A 14,798-nucleotide genomic window follows, 5' to 3' on the forward strand; every position below is an offset into this window, starting at 1 on the left:
GGCGACTCTTGACTGGTGCATCGGTCTGTTATCTCTCAGATCGGACCCTGTATTTATAAGATGTTGTGAAATGGGCCAGTGAAAACAAGTAGACAACAAAATGAATCATCTCGAGGCTTTCAGATCATAGAATATATCTAGAAATTATGCTTTTTGGACTTAATGTGAATATATCACTTGAATGAGTGATATTTATGATATTAAAAGGATTGGAAATATGAATAAATTAAGGCTGCACCTATTCTAGAATATATCTAGAAATTGTGCTTTTGGACTAAATGTGAATATTATCACTTGAATGAGTGATATTACTGATACTGAAAAGACTAGAAACATGAATAAATTGAGCTTGTACCAGTTACAGAATATATCTAGAAAATTATGCTTTTTTGAACTAAATGTGGACATTATCACTTGAATGAGTGATGTTATTGCTTTTAGGTCGACTGGAAAAATGAATTCTGTCGTTCTATGTGTTTTGACAAATGACGTTTCCGGGATTGTTAGAAAAATAATCTAATTAATTTCTAAAGCATTTTCAAACATCTGTTGAAAAACTGGGCTGCTTTATAGTGTTAAATATCTACTTCATGATCATATTTTATTTTTTTTTATTGGCAATAGATAATTTGGACATGGACATTAGCAACAGATAATTTTGACATGGACAGAGACAATTTTTAAAAATCCCATTATTTTTTAAACCTAATTCAAGTGAATTTAAGCCCAAATTTGAGACTGATCTTATCAAACCTAAGCAGTTTCTTATCTTATTTAATTCAGTTAACCTTAAAAAGCCACAATAATCAAAATATTCTGGAAATAAAATTGCAATGTTATTAATGGTATATGATACTCCATTTAGTAAACCCAACTTAAAAAAAATAACATGCCCCTATATTATCTTCATTCGCATTCATTTAGCCAACCAAAAAAATAGTTTTCATCACTTTATTAACCTCGCGAGCTAGGTCGAACTTTTCTACTTTCGAAAGTTGCGAGAGCCTGCGTCAGGTGTTGCTCTGGAGTTTCGATTTCTTTTCTCCGAGAACTGGGGCGAGCTGGCTCCGACCTTGCTGTTGATATGCTTCTATGGTCAGTTGTTGCTGGCTCCCACATAATTGGGCGTGGTGGTGTTGGTGATTCCGTTCGATCTTGACCTGGGGAGGAATGAGAAGAGGAGATGACGTGTTGGAGTCTCGGACAAAGTCGGAGATCTGAGGAGTCATGAATTAAAATGGCCTCACCAAGCGTTCTTATCTATTGTCTATTAGCCTGGAGGTAATGGGATTTGTTCCAGGGGAATCCACTGTCTTCCGTCTTCCATTGCCACAGGTGTTTGGATTCCAGTTCGCCTGGAAAAGCGAATTCCACTGTCCAGATCAAATGAGCCTCATTGTCTATCAGCCTGGAGGTATTGGGCCTAAAGAAGGAAGTAATCTATTTCATTATCTGTCAGTTAGAGGAAACAATTGTTCCAGAGGAATGCAGTCTTCCGTCTTCCTTTGCCAGAGGCGGTAGGACTCCAGGCCGCCTGGAAAAAAGAATTTCATTGTACAGATCATACGAAGTTCATTGTTTATCAGCCTGGAGGTAATGGGGTTCGAGACGGAAGTAATCGCTGTCATTTTCTGCCAGTCAGAGGAAACACTTGTTCCAGGAGAATGCAGTGTCATCCGTCTTCCATTGCCAGAGGCATTAAGATTCCAGGCAGCCTGGAAGAGCGAATTCCCCTGTCCAGAATACAAGAGGCTCTTTCCAGTCAACAGTGACACTCAGAGGATGAGTAACACGTCGCGACAAAAAGTTGTTCCCCGATTCAAGAAAACCAGTGACCGTTTAAATATGGAGTTGTTCGTTGCGCCATGAGCCGGAGTCGATGAACTAACCACATATACCCAAAAAAGGCCAAGATAAAATAAAATAAAATAAAATAAATAAAAGGTTTTTGGAAACGATCAAGCGGGGTTATATATTTTTTTTAATACTGCTTCTTTTTGTTGTAATCAGACGATGTGTAGTGATGGTGTTCTGACGGTTTTGTTTGAAGAGTTCAAAATACCTGTTTATTGTTGGAACCAACGAATCAATGAAAGGTTTATGTGAAATTGATTTAAATATGTCCAGCGTGAATGTAGATATTTCAAGAGTGAATTTAAATATTCCCAGAGTAAATGTGAATATTCCCAGAGTGAAGTTGAATATTTCCAAAGCGACTAAATACTCCTAGAGTAAATTTAAATATTCCCTAAGTAAATTTAAATATTTCCAGAGTGAATTTAAATATTCCCTGCATGAATTTAAAATATTCCAAGAGGAAATTTAAATATTCCCAGAATAAATTTAAATATTCCCAGGGTGACTAGATATTCCCAGAGTGAATTTAAATATTCAGAGTGAATTTAAATATTCAGAGTGAATTTAAATATTCAGAGTAAATTTAAATATTCCTAGCGTAAATTTACATATTTCCCAAAGTAAATTTAAATATTCCCAAAGTAAATTTAAATATTTCCAGAGTGAGTTTAATTATCTCTCGTATGAATTTAAATATTCCAAAAGGAAATTTAAATATTCACAGAATAAATTTAAATATTCCCAGCGTGAATAAATATTTCCAGAGTGAATTTAAATTTTCACAGAGTTAATTCAGATATTCCTAGCGTGAATTTGAATATTCCCAGAGTGAATTTAAGTATTCCAAAAGTGAATTTGAATACCCCCAGAGTGAATTTAAATATTCCTAGAGTGCATTTGAATAATTACCGAGTCAATTTAGATATTTTCCGAGTCAATTTAAATGTTCCCTGCGTGACTTTAAGTATTCCTAGCGTAAAATCAGGCATTTTAGGAATGAATTTAAATTTGAGATTAAATTTGACTGGCTACTGCGTTAAAAAATAATTAATTGAAATTGAAATTGATATATATATATATATATATATATATATATATATATATATATATATATATATATATATATATATATATATATATATATATATATATATATATATATATACTATATATATATATACATATATATATATACATACATATTATATACATAGTAAAGCAGATATTACGAAAGCCTTCCTTCTCTTCGGTAAAACCATTGGCGCATGCGCACGCACGTTAAACCGTATAACGCAATTTCATGCCTAAATAAGGAAGGGTTGAAACTTGCTTTTTCTAGAGCAATGCGTTCTGTTAGAAATTATGGAGCCGTCAGACCAGTTCTTTTGGCTCCGTTTCTCTCTCTCTCTCTCTCTCTCTCTCTCTCTCTCTCTCTCTCTCTCTCTCTCTCTGTCTCTTGCTCTTATACTATCTCAACTCTCTCTCTCTCTCTCTCTCTCTGTCTCTCTCTCTCTCTCTCTCTCAGAGAGAGAGAGAGAGAGAGAGAGATGATAAATAAACAAATATGAAGGAACTGAAAATAAAACCGATACACCTGAAATTCAGGAGACGTCAGCAGAGAGAGAGAGAGAGAGAGAGAGAGAGAGAGAGAGAGAGAGAGAGAGAGAGAGAGAGAGAGAGTGCAGGAATGAGTTTGCTCCTCGCTTAAATACTTGGGGACCAGAAGATTTCAGAACTGCACTAAACAAACTAATTCCACATTTTATGCCTATGTCATTTTCCATGTATTTGAAAGGACATGAACAGTGACAATTATTTCAATGAAATACTAGTCACGATCTGTGACTTATTTAGTTCGGATATGACTTATTATTTTCTTTATCTTATAATTTGAAAACGACAGCTTGTATTGACGTTAATTTACAATAAATATTCGATTTTTGGAAAGGAAAATAAATTATATTGAATAATGATTATATTTATCGTTTCACCCTGAGGTAAACTTTTAAAACATAGCGAATGAAAAATAATATTTTCAAGAGAATATTCTTGACATTAAAATGACTTTTCATTAATATGAATCTAGATGACAGAAACTATATTTAATCATAGACATGAATAATATAGGAGAGAGAGGATAGACGTTAAATGCATATGTTAGGGACGCCACGTACCTTATCAAAACTCGAACCTAGGGGGTTTTATTTTGTGTACTTGTATAGGGGCCACTTGGGGAATTAGGCTAACCCCAGGTTGGACGACGACAGCATATGTCTATGCGTGGAACTTATTTCCAGTAGAATGGATGCTCAGTAAATTAAATCCCAATACATTCTTTCCCTGTAAGAAAAATATGGAATATTTACTTAAAAACTCTACATCCTTATGAAAAAAAATGCAAAAAATAAATGGTCGAATAAGGTCAATAAATTCTACATTCCTATGAGAAAAATTCTGAATTTATATTCAATAAATTTTATACATCCCTTCGAGCTGAAAGGAAAAATATAAGGCCAATAAATTCTATATTCCGATGAAAAAATGCATAATATAATACTCACTAAATTTTACAACCTATGAAAAAATTCATTAATACCAAATGCTGTAAACTTTACATAGCGATGAGAAAAATACATGAATATATGATAAATAAATTCTGCAACCCTATGAGAATAGTGTAGAGTATATCCTCAATAAATTCTAATTTCCTACAATAAAATTACAAAAAACATACTTAATAAATTCTAGATTTCCATGAGCGAAATGAAGTATATATACTTGGTAAATTCTACATCTACGTGACAAAAATACAAAAATATATTCAATGATTTCTTCATCTCTACGAAAAAATGCTTCGTAGAAAGTTCTCGTAGTCACAGTGTTGCCTTTACCCACAAATTCCTTTTTGTAATTTTCATTTTATTCGTGAATTTGCTTGGAGGATGACGACATGTGATGCTGATTCAAACTTACAAGTTATTTCAGTTCAGTCTAGAAGTCAGAATCCATGTCTAAGACCAATTTTGACGCACACTAAAAATTGAAGTGGCAATTTCATTTCGACTGCAGATCGTTCTTTTAGGTTGTAACGCCAGACAGACTCTTGTATGTTCTTAGGATGTATTCCACATAATGTGAAAATATATGCAGCTTTTTATTAAACTTAATTTCACATACAAATGGGAGTCCTTAAATTGTTTGCCGAAGACAAATTTTTTTGCACATATGACGTGATTTTAAATATAAAAGAACTGTCACGTTTAGCCACGGTGGCGAACAAGGAGATGCAATTGCCAACACTCCGGATATTTTTATGATGGGAAATGGTTTAAAATTACTATTTAACAAGCAAATAAGTTAACCAGATAGGTAATTTTCATAAAAAACTATTTTCCTTTCTCTGAGAAGATATCTAAAGCCTTTGTTACATCGTAAAGGCGAAAAATGCCACTCATTTAGTTGGTAATTCTTGGTCCTCTTTCCAAAGCAGCCATTTTTTTTCACCAAATGAACTTCGTTGTCCTATCTGTAAAATTACTTACCTGGGCTCAGACAGCTTGCGGTTATGGCATTAATGATTTTATAACATATGTTAGAACATAATCATCTCTGGGGCTTTTTTCCTGTAGGTATCGTGAAATGCTTAACCGAAGCACTGTAGTTTCTCAGTTACCCTCGTAGTTCCTACAAGTCAACAATAGATGACACTAGTAGTGTCACTTTTGGCAAAAATCAGCAAATGAACCCAGGGCCCAAGGAAGCACCATGCGGTCCCCCGTGCCGGCTTAAAGCCTTCGAAACTGGTTCGGGCCGGTTTTTGGGCATTCCACCGTGTAACCCTCCCCCCCCTAGACCCCCAAATTGGGGAAGTTAACGAGCAAGGAGGTTAGATTCTTCTTGTTAACGAGCAGAGGGTCTTTTCTTATGGAAAGTATCAGTAAAACCTATAGTTAATGTAACACCAGGACCCATAGCGACATTCTAACGAAATCGAAAGCAATCTTCTGGCAATGCAGCAACAGGTATTGCACGTATCATAGCAACATTTCAAGGAAGTTCTAAAGGGACGCCATAGTTAGAAATTCGCTCAATAAACCTGAGTAAGGTGGGCCGCTCCACAGTACAATAATCACTGTATAAATCATTATTAATCTAAATAAAAACACCCAAATAAATCCTTATGAAAATACTTCTACTAATTTTGTGATCAAATCTGAATCTGTATACCTTTACCAACATTCACGTGAATGTAAATAATTACTATCTCTTCGTAGTTCTAATTTAATAGATTTTTATTTCTGGAAAGAAATTGCCAGTGACATTAGGGAATGTAGGACAGAACTTCCTAGAACAAAATCTTCTAGGACTCGGTCCCCAGGACAAAATCTCCTAGGACACAGTCCCCAGGACTAGGTATCCTAGGACATAACCCCCAGTACAAAATTTTTGAGGACTCGATCCCCAGGACAAAACCCCTTAAGACACAACCCTAAGGACAAAACCTGCTAGGATACAGTCACCAGGACAAAATCTCCTAGGACACAACCCCCAGGACAAAATCTCGTAGGACACAGACCCCAGGACCAGATATCCTAGGACACAGTCACCAGGATAAAATCTCTTAAGACACAATCCCCAGAACAAAATATCCTAAGACACAACCCCCAGGGAACAAAATCTCCTAGGACACAGTCCCCAGAACAAAATCTATTAGGACAGTCCCCAGGACAAAATCTAGGAGGACAGTCCCCAGGACCAAAAGCCCCTAGGACAAAGGACAAAATTTCCTTTAACAAAAGACCCACAGGACAAAATCCACTGGGCATAAGCCATAAACAAAAAAAAAAAAAACCTTAGGAATAAGCCCCTAGGACGAACTATCCCAGGGCAAAACCCCAGTGGACAAGAGCCCTCATTACAGAAACTCCTAGAACAGACTTCTATTTATTTTCCTTTCCTGCTTTTATCTAACGTAGTCTCCGAAGTTTAGGAATTGTCCTGTTTTGAAAAAAAAAGCAAGGAGGCTTTATCCTATAGGATATTGCTTAGTTCATAGACCTGTTGAAAACAGGTAGGCACTTTGTGGCACTTATTTCCAAGATGGTTGGCAAACCCCTATGGTTGTGAATTGGGAGCATCTAAAATGTGGGTCAAATATTTTTCCAGAGCTGAAATTTCTCTCTCTCTCTCTCTCTCTCTCTCTCTCTCTCTCTCTCTCTCTCTCTCTCTCTCTCTCTCTCTCTCTCTCTCTCTCTCTCTCTCTCTCTTCCCACGGTTGAGGTACAGTGTATAATGTAGTCAACAAAATATACTTACAAAAGACAAATCATTAAGTGTCTCTCTCTCTCTCTCTCTCTCTCTCTCTCTCTCTCTCTCTCTCTCTCTCTCTCTCTCTCTCTCTCATTGATTAGATAAAAATTAGATAAAAAGTTATAGTTTATATATATATATATATATATATATATATATATATATATATATATATATATATATATATATAGCTATATATATACATATATATATCAATTTTTTGTAACTTTTTCTTATTCACTATTTGCCTGATAAGGAGACAGTTGGTTTCTGAAATATAGCATTTACTTTCTACATTTCGGCGTTTTTATGGGCTCCTTATATTATATTATATATATATATATATATATATATATATATATATATATATATATATATATATATATATATATATATATATATATATATATATATATATATATATATATATATGCACACACACATATATATGAGTATATAATATATACTGTATATATTCATTACATTTACATTCAACCTCTCATTTTTTTATCAAGAAATCCTTAGTCTTTACTCCAACGCCAAGCAAAAGATTGACTCACTCTCTCTCCTTGCCTCTTTTAACCAAATGCCAAGAATTACAAAATGGCCTAAGAAATTTTCTCCCTTCAAATGTCAAATGTCCATTCAGTGCTCTCGAGATTTCAGATGCTGCGTAATGTTGCAATGATATATTTGCAACGCAGGTGTATGAGTAAATATATCAAGGTTATATGTGGGATCAGATTTATTTCTTAAAATGTATTTATTATAATTTTATTGTTTGCACTGTGAATTATATATTATTGAATTTTTATTTCACAGAATTGAATACCTTAATTAAGTTATTCATGAGGATAATTAGTGGATTATATACGTACACACAGACACACACACACACACACACACACACACATATATATATATATATATATAAATATATAAATATATATATATATGTATATATATATATTATATATATATATAAATATATAATTTATATATTGTATATATATACAGTAAATATATTGCATGTATGTAGTTCTCAGGTTCCAGATTTTTATGTTAAATTTAATCCATAAATATTTTAAATCTTGCTGACAAACCATTTTTTGCAGTTCAGCGCTAAGACATATAATAGTGACTTTAATTATGCTAATGAATATTAATTCTCTATTTGCATATTTATTTATGTTAAACGTTTTCATCATCATGATTCAGTGATTTTGATGAACAGATTTTTGAAAACAATTAATTTTAGGTCGTTATTACTTATTCATATACTATAAAATGATTTATAGTGAACCATATACCAAAAATGCAAAAGTTGGTGAGAAATGAAACAATATAATGATAAAAAGAAATGCATAATTATTCACTCGTAGATGAAGGTGTGGTCAAACTTGACAGTAACCCATAAACCGCCAAAACCTTATAAAAAAACATATAATAAAATCATAAATATAAAAAAGAAATCAGGGTGACCAACCTACCTAACCATTAGCCCAATTGAGCAAGAGTGGCGATCTGATTTGACGAAATCCGCTGCGCCAGGTTACCTACCATAAGCGAAGGTCTCGGATCTCGGTTCCAGCCCGCTTCCAGTAGTCTTCCAGGCCAGCGTGCTCACTCCAGCGTGACGGCTGGGCCGCTGGAGTAGTAACCTTCACCTTCCAGCAGCCAGATGTGTGTGTGTGTGTGTGTGAGTTGGGGGAGTAAGAATGTGATTCACTTTTCCCGTCGGCTGCGGTTGGTAACCCTGATTCTCAAGGTGCTAAAGAATACGTGACCAGAATTATTTTATATTTTTTTGTTGTAATTTGCGTACGCGTTATTGCTCTCTTCCTTATATGAATGATTTGGGATTGCTATTCATTGGTTTATCTTCTTCTTTTACAAATTAAACTGTCAGTAATGCTGTTTTTTTATTAAGGTCATGTAGATTGAATCGCTACCTTTCATATATAACTATATGTCAGTTCTCGTAATTATGTTTTCTGGGTAATTATGATAATTATGAGTTTAATTGCTCTATAATAATATTTTATGAATATGTAATTCATATATATCATGGCATGAAAATATATTTGTACATTTGTTCACAAGCTAATCGTATTTTGTCTACAGTCTTAATGAAATGTTGTTGCAATTTTGTTAATGACATTGTAAAAACATTAATATAAAAACATTGTATCCACACGGGTTGAATTGTGATAGATTTTTACTCTGTAAAGACACGAGAATAAAATATTCTTATCCACACACGCAAATGCTAATTATTTACCTTTTTTGCTTATAAATAATTTGTGATATCCGGAAAATATGTTTAAAATATGATTATTCATATACTTATAGGGTAATTATTTTTGTTGTTGTCAATAATTCTGTCAGGACGCAGAAACATATTTGTCAATATGATTACTGTTAATTGAACAAGTGTGCCTTTTATCAGTATTATGGCATAGAAATATGTTTATCCAGTTGCTTACAAGCTAATTATCTAATATGATATAATATCAAATATATTAAAAGGCCTAAAATATTATATATTGAAAACCCAAAATGTTTATAGGCATTCTTATGATAATCTGGCTTAGAGTGGTTAAATAGTTTGTAAGATCTAACATATAAATACTCAATAACTCAATATTTATCTATTGAAATTGATGGAAAAATTAAGAAATCAATTTCTTAAACCTTTTTTATTACCACAACAATATCTGATTTTAGTTTCCTGAAAAGAAAAGTATTGCGCCGGCTGTGTCTGTCCGTCCGCACTTGTTTCTGCCCGCACTTTTTCTGTCCACCCTCAGATCTTAAAAGCTACTGAGTCTAGAGGGCTGCAAATTGGTATATTAATCATCCACCCTCCAATCATCATACATACCAAATTGCAGCCCTCTAGCCTCAGTGGTTTTTATTTTATTTAAGGTTAGAGTTAGCCATAATCGTGCTTCTGGCAATTATATAGGATAGGCCACCACCGGGCCGTCGTTAAAGTTTCATGGGTCGCCGCTCATACAGCATTATACCGAGACCACCGAAAGATAGATCTATTTTCGGTGGCCATGATTATAAGCGGTGTAGAAAACTCGACTGCGCCGAAGAAACTTCGACGGATTTTTTACTTGTTTTAGATATGACCCAGAACTTTAAACCTTCAATATTATCACAGTAAAATCTGATTTTTGAAATATAACTCAGACCTTTTCGATAACAGGAAACTCCAGACTTCTTCAGTTAATTTATCACGTTCAAACCATTGTGTATTTTGTATTTTTTATATATATTTTTTTTTTGTGTGTATCGCCAGAGGGTTCATGACAGACCTGTTTTTCAAGGATTTTCGACTCAGCGTGCGCCGGAAAGTCCGGTATTTGGACCATTTTACATCAAACAATACTCGTGAAAAAAAAAAAAGAAATCTTTACAAATCTCAGCATGAATGGAAGAGGCCGGTCCCTACTTCCGTCTCTCTCTCTCTCTCTCTCTCTCTCTCTCTCTCTCTCTCTCTCTCTCTCTCTCTCTCTCTCTCTAAGGGCATTTTTGGAGAATGAGATCCCACTGAAAGAGGTGGCCTTATTTCTAAGGCTTTAGCTCCCCTATTAGTCTCTCTCTCTCTCTCTCAGTCTCTCTCTCTCTCTCTCTCTCTCTCTCTCTCTCTCTCTCTCTCTCTTTCTCTTCAGGGGCATTATCGAAGGAGATCATAAAGAAATAGGTGACCTTACTTTGAACCTAGGTTTCCTAATAGGGAGTCTAGACCCCATTCTTTAGGGATATGGGTCTCCTATGTACAGTCTCATCTCTCTTTCTCTCTATCTCATATCTATATATATATATATATATATATATATATATATATACATATATATATGTATATATATTTAATATACATGTAGATGTGCCGTCGCTCAGAACAGGCTCAGTCGCCTTCATACCAACGTCAAATTTATATACACTGTATATATATATATGTTTCATGTATATATAATGTAGAGAAATACACATGAATATACACTGACAAATCAACATATGCAGTCAGCATTATGCATTAATAAAACTAACCATTCTCCTGATCCTAAATTTTATCAAAGAAAAGCATCAACGAAAATAAAAAAAAAAAAGCAAAAAAAAACTACTAGTTCTACAATCATCTATGAACCAACAGCATCAAACTCAGTTCCTTCAGTTGCGATTGATTTCTTGATAACGAATTGACCAGAATGAAAATCTCGCAACCGTAGGTCTCTTTGGGCTTAGGTAACCCTATGAACGCAGAAAAAAATAATCAGGAGGAAACTTACCAGTAGCCAATAGAGAGTATTTAAAGTGGACAGGGCGAGATTCAAGCATACTTCACTTAAAGAGGTAACATCATCAACATGAACGCCAAGGTGAGTGGACAATATTGTCTTCAAATATTATTATCATTATTATTATTATTATTATTATTATTATTATTATTATTATTATTATTATTATTATTATTATTATTATTATTCAGAAGATAACCCCAAATTCATATGGAACAAATCTACAAGGGCCACTTTCTTGAAATTCAAGGTTCCAAAGATTATTATTATTATATTCAGAAGATAACCCCAAATTCAAATGGAACAAATCTACAAGGGCCATTGATTTGAAATTCAAACTTCCAAAGAACATTATTATTATTATTATTATTATTATTATTATTATTATTATTATTATTATTATTATTATTATTATTATTATTATTCAGAAGACAATCCCCAACTCATGTAGAACAAACCTACAAGGGCCATTGACTTGAAATTCAGTTATTATTATTATTATTATTATTATTATTATTATTATTATTATTATTATTATTATTATTATTATTATTATTATTATTATTCAGAAGGTAGACAACTATTCATGTGGAATACGCCCACCATAGGGGCCACTGACTTGAAATTCTATTATTATTATTATTATTATTATTATTATTATTATTATTATTATTATTATTATTATTATTATTATTATTCGGAAGATGAACCCTTATTCACATGGAACAATCCTACACGACCCATCGAAGTGAAAGTAACATTAATTGCTGAATGTTTTAAATTTCAGGTAATTATCGTCTTCCTGGGCCTGGCAGCCATGGTTGCTGCCGACAGCCGTGAATCCTTCGAATATGTCCCACGAAGGGTAGGTTCCTCTTTGGTAATCCTTCAAATTAAAAATATCCCCAGCGCCAAAATATGTATTTCCAAGATGAAACCAAAATATTCATATTGATCTCTTAATTGGTATTTACATCTAGGAAATTCATGTCCTGATCAGTAGATAGATTTAAATATGTAAGATTTGAAGATTAATATATTAGATTTAAATATATAAGATGTAAAAGAAAATATAATTTTTGTATATATTCTTACCAAATATACTTCAGCATCAGTAACTGAAAAGACATACACACTACCACCCTCACAAATAACTGTTACCATGTTTCCGCTTCTAAAATTCCAGGGATCCTCCGAGGAGTCCTACGAATCCAGCGAGGCCCATTACAGTTTCAACTGGGCAGTCGACCACGACCCTTCCAGCAACGAATTCGGACACCAGGAAACCCGTGACGGAGACGACACTCAGGGATCCTACTACGTCGAGCTTCCCGACGGTCGTCTGCAGACTGTCAAGTACGTCGTCGAAGGAGACTCAGGCTACGTGGCTGAGGTCAACTACGAAGGAAGCGCCTCCGCCGAGTCAGGCTCCGCTGAGTCCTTCGAGAGGCCAAGATACCGCTACGACTCCAACGAGTCCAAATAGACGGTTTCTGATTTACCTGATTCCAAGATACCGATTGATTTGTAATCTTTATCTATTTCTCTATTTATTCTTTTGGATTAAAATAAAATTATCTTGCAGTAAAATTGGGTTTTAAAATCTACAAATCCCTTATATAACAATATTCTCTTTTCTCAGGTAAAAATAATAATCTTTGAACTATACATGCTGAGCAGTGCAGAAATTATTGCACATTACAGAATCAGTAACTAATTATCCGTCTAAGTAAAAACTGAGAATATGAACCAATACTTTTGAGCTGGTTATATGCATTTCAAGGTATTTTCATCCATTTATTAATTTATCAATTTATTTTTTCTTTTTAATTAGTGAGATCCGTTCTTTCTGTATTTCCCTTTACCTCCTCTTACTTCTTCCTAATAAACACCATATTCTTTGGAAGCTGGAACTTTAAGTCAATGGCCTCTTTTGTTTGCTTGTTCCAGATGAATAGGGTTCATCATCTGAATAATAATAATAATAATAATAATAATAATAATAATAATAATAATAATAATACTAATAATAATAATAAAGTTTTAACAAGAAATTCCATTGAAATTGTAATACAACAGTTCCTGATAAACACATTTTTATCTAACTTTTTTGTTGCATGACTTTATTAATTGTCCTATTTATGATTATTCAAATATAATCAAACATACATGTGCATTTATAAAGAAAAAGGCCTGTTTTTATTACTGCTGTAGTGACTATTGATCTCTGTCAGTACATCACTCTGTCCTATATCTGCATATGTATCTATCTATGTATTTATCTGTATATATATATATATATATGTATGTAATATATATGTATGTATGTAAACATATATATATATATATATATATATATATATATATATATATATATATATATATATATATATATATATATATATATATGTGTGTGTGTGTGTGTGTGTGTGTGTGTGTAAAATGAAGGTCAGGTATAGCTAAAGATGCTATCTTTACATACGAAATCTACACAGGTATTCTATACTGAAAAACCAAAAACCGGAATATTATATGTATTTCTTCACTATCATATTGGAACCTCCCCCCTACTGTCAAAAATGTAGTGACTATTGATCTCTGTCAGTACATCACTCTGTTTATTTACCTATATATCTGCATATGTAAGCAAGCATGTTCATGAACACACACACACTATATATATATATATATATATATATATATATATATATATATATATATATATATATATATATATATATATATATATATATAGCCTATGTGTGTGTGTGTGTGTGTGTGTGTGTAAAATAGATGAAAGCTAAAATCTTTACATGAAATCTACACAGGTACTGATCTCTGTCAGTACATCACTCTGTTTATTTACCTATATATCTGCATATGTAAGCAATCAACACTATATATATATATAAACCGGAATAACAAATATAAATATATATATATATATATATATAGCCTAAAATATAAAATGTGAAGGTCAGGTATAGCTAAAATGATTACGAAATCTACACAGGTATTCATACTGAAAAATCGTATTTTTTTCTTCACTATCATATTGGAACCTCGCCCCTACTGTCAAAAATATTAGTATTATTAGAGATTATAGAGACGGCAAGTTCCCTATCTAGGGCCGTTGTGCATCGTCCCATAAGGCTTGGATCAAGGTATACCTTAATTCTGCTTACTTAAGTAGTGACTAGTGTCACTAAGTGAAATTTTTATTTCTACAGATTTTAACTCTTTTCTCTCTCTCTCTCTCTCTCTCTCTCTCTCTCTCTCTCTCTCTCTCTCTCTCTCTCTCTCTCTCTCTGTGTGGGACTG

At 33.2% G+C, this 14,798-nt stretch overlaps 1 protein-coding gene across 1 annotated transcript; it reads left to right on the forward strand.

The window, feature by feature from the left end:
* Positions 1-11,534: 11,534 nt before the first annotated feature.
* LOC136831624 (pro-resilin-like) lies at positions 11,535-13,061 on the forward strand. Its single transcript, XM_067092257.1, has 3 exons — positions 11,535-11,558; positions 12,265-12,342; positions 12,664-13,061. Exons 1-3 carry the CDS (start codon positions 11,547-11,549, stop codon positions 12,961-12,963), a joined length of 390 nt encoding a protein of 129 aa, XP_066948358.1. The 5' UTR covers positions 11,535-11,546; the 3' UTR covers positions 12,964-13,061.
* The last annotated feature ends 1,737 nt before the right edge of the window (positions 13,062-14,798 follow it).

This window comes from Macrobrachium rosenbergii, chromosome 48 (assembly GCF_040412425.1).
Source record: "Macrobrachium rosenbergii isolate ZJJX-2024 chromosome 48, ASM4041242v1, whole genome shotgun sequence".
Lineage (NCBI taxonomy): Eukaryota > Metazoa > Arthropoda > Malacostraca > Decapoda > Palaemonidae > Macrobrachium > Macrobrachium rosenbergii.